General features: G+C 44.8%; 1 protein-coding gene across 1 annotated transcript; it reads right to left on the bottom strand.

The window, feature by feature from the left end:
* Positions 1 to 221: 221 nt before the first annotated feature.
* On the bottom strand, positions 222 to 767 carry LOC125369762. Its single transcript, XM_048372800.1, has one exon. It carries the CDS (start codon positions 765 to 767, stop codon positions 222 to 224), a length of 546 nt encoding a protein of 181 aa, XP_048228757.1.
* Positions 768 to 9,025: the final 8,258 nt, after the last annotated feature.

The following is a 9,025-nucleotide window of genomic DNA, read 5'->3' as shown; positions in this document are numbered from 1 at the left end:
AGGCTTGGCAGCACACAACCTTGCCCATTTCTGCAGCATTCCAGCACTTTATAGAGTCTTCCCTTGTTTCTCTAGGCACCACACTTAGGCTAGGCAAGTAGCAGCCCACTCTTGGCACTTACTAAGCACATTTCTGCCCATGTGCACTACCATGGACAGGCCTTGCTCGCCCAAAATGAGGCTGGTTGTAACACCCTCCCCCACTCAATCTCATGACATCCTCATCGCGCCTTGAGCCTTATAGTTTTGGATGTGTCCGGGGAATTGCCATAGCAAATCTTCACGTTCCCATGTAACCTCGATGTAGGGCAGATTTTTCCACTTTTCACCAAGTATTCGGTGTAGTTGGGAACTCCTCTTCTTCTTATCACTCTATCCGCAAGGATGCATTCGATTTCCTTATCGAATTTGGTGACAATAGCCATTGGAGCTCTCTTAGATTCGCCACAGCTAGGGTCTTCCTTGTCTTCATGGTATGGTTTAAGCATACTCACATGGAAGACGTTGTGGATCTTCAACTTTGAGGGAAGTTGGAGCTGGTAGGCAACAGCACCAACACGCTTCACAATCGGGAAAGGGCCTTTGTATCGTCTTACCAAGCCTTTATGCACTTGGCGAAGGGACTTGAATTGATTAGGCAGCAGTTTCACCATCACCAAGTCACCAACGTTGTATTCCTTGGAGCGCTTCTTCACGTCAGGCCACTTTTTCATGCATTTTGCTGCCTTGTCTAGGCATGCCCTTGAATGTCTGCCTCCTCGTGCCATTCCCTTGCCAATTTATAGGCAGAAGGGTTGACTCCTCCATAGTTAACAACAATAGCATTTGGCGTCAAAGGCTGCTGTCCCATGATGACTTTGAAGGGACTCTTGCCGTGGACTCGCTTCGTTGGAGGTTATACGAGAATTGGGCTACGTCAAGTAGCTTTGCCCAATCTCGCTGGTAGGCACTAACGTAGTGCCTTAAGTAGAGTTCTGGTAAGGCATTAATCCTCTCAGTTTAGCTGTCGCTTTACGAATGAAAGCTTGTGGAAAAGTTGAGGTCTGTGCCAAGCAACTTGAACAGCTCTCGCCAAAACTTACCGGTGAATCGAGGGTCTCTATCGTTGATTATGCTCTTTGGCAAGCCCCATAACTTCATAACATTTTTGAAGAAGACGCGAGATGCCTCGTCCACTTTGCAATCCGCCGGGGCAGGGATAAAAGTAGCATAGTTGCTAAATCTATCCAAAACGACCATAATGCTCCGAACCCTTCAGATTTTAGCAAGGCCACAATAAAGTCCATCGAGACACTTTCCCAAGGCCTTTCAGCTATGGGAAGAGGTTCAAGAAGGCAGCAGGCTGTTGTTGTTCGACCTTATCTTGTTGGCATACTTGGCTAACTTGTATGTTAAAGTGGAACTAAGTAAGCCTAGATATGAGTTAGAATGGATTTCAAATGAGCAAAGTAGGCAGCAAGGGTTTAAGACTAGTGTAGAGTAGAGTTAGAAGCACTTGAGCTTGGAAAAGTGTAGAGCTCTATTAAATTTTTCAACACCTTTATAAGTATATGGGATGGCCTTTATATAGGCTTTCCACCTCCTTAACATGTGGCTACAATTGTTTCATCTAGACATTTCTACAAATATCTTATGTACATGGCTTCCCTAGCAAGCTACTATATTTACAAGAGAATGGGAAGTTTCTAGAGTCGGGCTGAACTGCATAGACAGCATGGCATGGGAAGTTTCCGGAAGGCAGCCATCCTTGCTCCTACATGGGAAGCTTCTAGACAGCCCCTTAGCTAGGCTTGGCAGCACACAGCCTTGCCCATTTCTATAGCATTCCAGCACCTCCTAGAGTCTTCCCTTGTTTCTCTAGGCACCACACTTAGGCTAGGTAAGTAACAGCCCACTCTTGGCACTTGCTAAGCACATTTCTGCCCATGTGCACTACCATGGACAGGCCTTGCTTGCCCAAAATGAGGCGAGCTGTAACACCCTCCCCCACTCAATCTCGCAACGTCCCCGTCGTGCCTTGAGCCTTATAGTTTTGGATGTGTTCAGGGAATTGCTATAGTAAATCTTCACATTCCCATGTAACCTCGGTGTCGAGTAGATTTTTCCACTTTTCACCAAGTATTCGGTTAGTTGGGAACTCCTCTTCTTTATATCACTCTATCCGGAAGGATGCATTCGATTTCCTTATCGAAATCGGTGACAAAAGCCGTTGGAGCTCTCTTAGATTTGCCATGACTAGGGTCTTCCTTGTCTTCGTGGTATGGTTTAAGCATACTCACATGGAAGATGTTGTGGATCTTTAACTTTGAAGGAAGTTGGAGCTGGTAGGCAGCAGCACCAACACACTTCACAATCGGAAAAGGGCCTTCGTATCGCCTTACCAAGCCTTTGTGCACTTGGCGGAGGGACTTGAATTGATTAGGCAACAGCTTCACCATCACCAAGTCGCCAGCATTGTATTCCTTAAGGCGCCTCTGCACATCAGCCCACTTTTTCATGCGTTTTTCTGCCTTGTTGAGGCTTGCCCTTATAATGTCTACCTCTTCTTGCCATTCCCTCATAAATTTATGGGCAGAAGGGTTTACTCCTCCATAGTTAGCAGCAATAGCATTTGGCGTCAAAGGCTATCGTCCCATGATGACTTCAAAGGGACTCTTGCCCGTGGACTCGCTTCGTTGAAGGTTATACGAGAACTGGGCTACGTCGAGTAGCTTTGCCCAATCTCGCTGGTGGGCACTAATATAGTGTCTTAAGTAGAGTTCCAGCAAGGCATTAATCCTCTCAGTTTGGCTGTCGCGTTACGGATGAAAGCTTATGGAAAAGTTGAGGTATGTGCCAAGCAACTTGAACAGCTCTCGCCAAAACTTGCCAATGAATTGAGGGTCTCTATCGCTGATTATGCTCATTGGCAAGCCCCATAGCTTCACAACATTTTTAAAGAAGACACGAGCTGCCTCGTCCACTTTGCAATCCGCCGGGGTAGGGATAAAAGTAGCATACTTGCTAAATCTATCCACAACGACCATAATGCTACCGAACCCTTCAGATTTTGGCAAGGCCACGATAAAGTCCATCGAGACACTTTTCCAAGGCCTTTCAGCAATGGGAAGAGGTTCAAGAAGGCCAGCAGGCTGTTGTTGTTCCAACTTGTCTTGTTGTCATACAAGGCAAGTTCGTACACATGCCTCTACATCATCCTTAAGTTGCAGCTAGTAGTAGCTTTGATGGACTAGCGCAAGTGTGCGAGCCATACTGGGGTGTCCAGCCCACAAGGAGTCATGGCACTCCTTTAAGATTTCTCTTCGCAAATTTCCCTACTTTTGCACAGACTCGATTGCCAACAGTGAGGAGAAGGCCATCTTTCTCCCAAAAGCGTCGAGTTTTTCCCTCAATGGCTAGCTTGATAATACTCTTTGACAAGGTGTCTTGCTGAATTCCTTCATTAATACGGCTAAGGAAGTCACTCTTCAGCGTGCTAGCAGCAATGGTAGTCAACTCCGCTTTTCTACTTAGCGCGTCAATGACAACGTTGGCTTTGCCTAGCTTGTATTCAAGCTTATAATCGAATTCGGCCAAGAAGTCTTGCCAGCGAGCTTGCTTAGGACTCAACTTTTTTTGAGTTTGGAAATAGCTCGTAGCCACATTATCCGTTAGAATTGTGAACTTGCTACCAAGCAGTTAATGTCTCCATATGCGCAAGCAATGGACGACGGCAGTCATTTCCTTCTCTTGGGCAGTATACCGCCTCTCCGTTTCATTGAGCTTGCGAATTTCATAGGCAATGAGGTGCCTATCTTGCATGAGAACGCCTCTAATGGCATAGTCTGAAGCATCCATGTGCACCTCAAACGGCTTCCTACGGTCGGGCAGCATCATGTCCGGCTCTTTTGACATGGCTTCTTTTAAGGCTTCGAACGCAGTTTGGCATTCTTCACCCCAACTCCATGCCTTATTTTTCTTGAGTAGTTCTACCAATGGGGAAGCAATGGCAGAATAGCCTTTGATAAATTGCCGATAGTAGTTCACCAGCCCAAGAAAAGATCGCAATTCGGGCACTTTAGAAGGAGGTTGCCATTCTTGGATGGCTTGGACTTTCGCTGGATCCATCATTAGCCTGTCATCCTTGATTCGATGGCCAAGGAACTCCACTTCTTGTTTCGCGAATGAGCATTTCTCTCGCTTCACATACAGCTCATGTTTGCGGAGCAATGGAAGACTTGCTTGAGGTGATGCACATGCTCCTCAAGGCTGTTGCTATACACAACAATGTCGTCCAAATAAATAACCATGAACTTGTCAAGGAAAGGATGGAGTACCTTGTTCATAAGCGTACAAAAGGTGGCAGGGGCATTTATAAGGCCAAAGGGCAATGACCAAGAACTCGAAGGCTCCATATCGCGTCACACATGTTGTCTTTGGCACATTACTGGGTGCAATACGGACTTGGTAGTAACCAAACCACAAGTCCGACTTTGAAAAGTACCGAGCCTTCCCCAATGGATCGAACAAGTCAGCTATCAAGGGGATTAGATATTTGCTCTTGATAGTGATCTTGTTCAATGCCCGATAGTCTATGAACATGCACAGCGAACCATCCTTTTTTCTTTGAAAGGGGACTGGCGCACCATATGGGGCCTTTGATGGCTGGATGAAGCCCGAAACAAGTAATTCTTGGAGCTGTTTCCTCAATTCAGCAAGCTCCGGAGGTGCCATGCGATAGGGTGCCATGGCAGGAGACTTAGCACCGAGTGTGGTGATCCACATCTCGCTTTGGTAACAATTTCTTCAGCAGCTTGGGTGGCATTACGTCCTTGTATTCGTCAAGGGTTGCTTCAATAGATGGTGGCAAAGGTGGGGTAGATTGCTCAACATCGTCCTTATCGTTGAGCTCTCTCATGGTTACAACATAACATTTCCCATTCTTGAGACCCCACTTGAATTGTAAGGCAGAAATCATAGCAGGTTTAGATTTTGTCGTGCTCTTCAAGGGGATCACTCGAAGCTTGGAAGCGTCGAGGATCAATAGAAAGCCCATAGAAGGGACCGGAATGGCATAGGCCTTATAGAAGAATGCTAGACCAAAGATAACTTTAAAATCATCTATAGGCACAACAGTGAAGTCTAGCGTACCTTGCCAATCGCCCATTTGTACCTTTACATTTTTCGCAATGCCATACACAGGCTTTGCCTCCGACTTGACAACCTTAATCGTGCCGAATCCCTTGGACAGTTTCAAGCCTAGGCATTTCGCCTCATGCACGTCCATGAAGTTGTGTGTAGCACCCGTGTCAAGCATAGGCCAAGTAGCTTTGCCTTCAATGCCAGCATCAACGTAGAACAGGCTTCTCTCCTTGGAGACTAAATGAGAGAGGAGCTTTGATAACGCACCTAAGTGCTGTAAAAAACCCATTCCAGCTTGGGGTTTTTCTTGGCATTTATCCTTATTAAACTCTACCATAATGGCATTCATGGTCTTACGATTTGGGCAGTCCCTCACCCAATGTGGACCATCGCAAATGAAACAGGGCTTGGGCGGTTTAGAGGCAGTAGATTTATTTTTGTACAATGAGCCTTTATAGTGCTTTGAGTTGCCACCAGAGTACTTCTAGTAGCCACTCTCCTTCCCTTTGTTGAAGTCCCCCTTTTGGCCTCCCCCACTCTTAGAAGAGCTAGGTTTCCTGCCCTTATCTTAAGTGGAGTAGTCCTTAAGGTTCTCCACAACAGCAATTGCTTCGTCAAGGGTCTGTACTCTACGTCATTCGAGCTCCATCTTCACCCAATCTTTCAACCCATCTTTGAAATCAAAGAGGAGTTGATCGTCGGTCAAGTCTGGAGTCTCTAACATAAGAGTCGTGAACTGCTTGACATAATCGGCATTGCTTCCCGTTTGCCTCATCCTATATAGCATGCTTCATACCTCATCATTGGCATTGTGAGGCATAAATTGTTTGTGGAGTTCAGTCTTGAACTGCTCCCATGTGTTGATAATGCAAAGCCCCTTCTCCCTTTCGGAATGCTTCCTTCTCCACCATAGTTCGGCGAAATCCCTCAAGAAGATGGTAGCATTGCTAATCTTTGAAAAGTCATCCGTGACATTCATCGCCTCAAAGTATTGTTCAAGACTGAACTAGAAATTTTCAATCGTAGTGGCATTGCGCGTGCCATTGTACATGGCAAGCTTAGGGACTTTTAATCCATGAGGGGCAGCGGAACTAGTAGTGGCAGCAGTGCTTGGTGAGGGTGGACTACCTTGACGAAGAGGATCCATCTCCCTACAAAGCTCTTTTAGTTCATCTCATAGGGACTTTTGTTGATCAGCAAACTCCTCTCTTAGGGAGCGTAGTTCTCCCCTAAAGGCTTTGCCAAGGTCTTCGATCATGGCCTTGGCAGCCCTCGTGATCTCCATGTTCTCATGGATGAGGTTGTTAACCCGATCGCTGAGTTTGCCAATTGTCGAAGTTACGCTAACCAAGTCTTTCTAAAGGCTAGTAACTCTAGACTGTATAGGCTCACGCGTTAGAGCCTTGGATTTGCTCCATTTGGGCTGTGACCGTTGTTCCTCACGCCCACGGGTTGAGGACTAATATAGAGTAAAGTTAGGAGCAATTGAGCTTGGGAAAGTATAGAGCTTTATTGAATTTTTCAACAACCTTTACAAGTATATGGGATGGCCTTTATATAGGCTTTCCACCTCCTTAACATGTGGCTACAATTATTTTATCTATACATTTCTATAAATATCTTATGTACATGGCTTCCCCAGCAAGCTAGTATATTTACAAGAGCATAGGAAGTTTTTAGAGTCGGGCTGAACTTCATAGCCAGCATGGCATGGGAAGTTTTCGGAAGGCAGCCATCCTTGCTCCTACATGGGAAGCTTCTAGATAGCCCCTTGGCTAGGCTTGGCAGCACACAGCCTTGCCCATTTCCGCAGCATTCCAGCACCTTCTAGAGTCTTCCCTTGTTTCTCCAGGCACCACACTTGGGCTAGGCAAGTAGCAGCCCACTCTTGGCCCTTGTTAAGCACATTTCTGCCCATGTGCACTACCATGGACAGGCCTTGCTCGCCCAAAATGAGGCGAGCGGTAACATAAAGTAGCAGTTGCATAGGCTATATAATTATCCATTTTGCCAAGACTAATGAATTGAAAAGACCCTAAAAACTGAGAGCATAAATCTCAAAAATTCTGAATCACCATACGCAATGATGAGAAATCCAAATCATAAGAATCAAGCAAATTAACAACACTAAAATAATTTGAGAAAAGAGCAACAGCTAGTAAGATTTAGAAGAATGGCCAATTGAATGCCCTCGTACATAACTAAAGCCTCAACATGAGCTGTCGAAAACCCAAACATTATTGGCTTAACAAGAGCTGCCAACCAATTCCCAAAGGCATTAAAGAAAACCACTCATATACCACCTCTACCCAACTCAACAATGAAGGATGCATCAACATAAATTCTGTTGGTACACAAAATCCTTGGAGAGGGTCGGATGCAAGGTACTAAAGGTTTGCATATTGTGGATTGATGATACCCAGCAAGAAGATCTCTCACCCATGACCTCTGTAGCTCAGCTTTATGAATCGTGCCTGAATGAATTTCATGTTGCCTAACTAGCCAATGTGCCCAAAGTAGCATTATAAAGTCTTCAACACCTCCATTACCACAAGCAGCTCTTATTCGTGCCAATATATCCCACAATGTGTCATTAACACTATCAACAAAATAAGATGCAAACCTAAACATACACCTGCCAATATACAACAGCAGTAAGACATAAACTTAAAGTATAGAGAGTATCTCTTTTGCAGTACCACTCATTTGGCATAATCCACCTTCCACAAGACCATGATGTTTAGCCAAATTGACCCGAATAAGAATTACTTAAGGTAATACTCGCCAAAGAAAAATCTTTACCTTCAGAAGTATGCGAAGAACCCAATGCCATTTTCACCATGTTCGACACTGAGGATCAATTGATAGAGGAGCTCAATTATTTCTTGCTAGATGGTGTGCACTCGAAACAATGAAATTCCCCCTCTTATCAAACAACCAGTAAGGTCTAATGGGAGCACATAGAGATAAGGTGAGGGTTACTAAAATTGATGCAGCTTCCATTGGTGAAATCATTCCATGAATTAATGTGGCATCCCAAGCACCATTTGACAGTAACAAACTACTCACCTTAGTGTTATGAGAATTTCCACATGTGATTCAATTAATTGCGGTGGACTGATTGGGAGCCAAATATCCTCCTTAATTCGACCTTTGTACCCATTGCCCATCGCCCATCCAATTCCTTTCTTAAGTAACTCAAAATCTCAAATAATGCTTTGTTATAGATAAAAGCACACCGGCCACGCCACTACATTCGTGAAATCTCCATATTTAACATACCGTGCATTAAAAACACAAGCCAATAAAGAGTTTGGGTTTTGAATAAGACACTAGGAGTGTTTAGCCAGTAAAGTGTGATTCAAATCAACTGCATTCTGAAATCCCAAGCCCCTACAATCCTTTGGTACACAGAATGCATCCCAACATTTCTAGTGCAAATTTTTTATTTCTTTGTAGCATCAACCCACCAAAAATGACTGCACAGATGCTCAATATCTTCACAAATCCCAAAAGGTATTTTGAACACAGACATAAAATATGTTGGCATTGCCTGAATTACTGACTTGAGAAGTGCCTCCTTATCGCCCCATGAAAAATTCTTTGATTCCCAATTAGAAAGTTTAGTCGCAACTCGATCTCTCATATACCCAAACTTACATCGTTTATTTTTCCTAACTGCTGAAGGTAACCCCAGGTAAGATTCATGACAGGCAACAATTGGGATGCCGAAAAATAGCTTGCAATGAAGAAAGTATTGTAGCATTTCTCCTCCTTTCCCTTTCCCTTTCCCTTTCCCTTTCCACCGATGACCACTCTTTCCCCATTTTCTCACCGGAAAAGTCGCGAAGCAAGAGAGAAAGAAGGCGTCACCAGCTGCCACCACTGGTACAGCCTACTGTCG

The sequence above is a fragment of the Ricinus communis genome, chromosome 4 (genome assembly GCF_019578655.1).
Source record: "Ricinus communis isolate WT05 ecotype wild-type chromosome 4, ASM1957865v1, whole genome shotgun sequence".
Lineage (NCBI taxonomy): Eukaryota > Viridiplantae > Streptophyta > Magnoliopsida > Malpighiales > Euphorbiaceae > Ricinus > Ricinus communis.
Note: the sequence above shows the minus strand (reverse complement) of the source record. Positions and strands in the feature narration are given on the sequence as shown.

What these genes read in the sequence shown, in the direction of transcription:
- LOC125369762 (XM_048372800.1), bottom strand. Translation starts at nt 767, where the DNA reads ATGGCACGAGGAGGCAGACATTCAAGGGCATGCCTAGACAAGGCAGCA.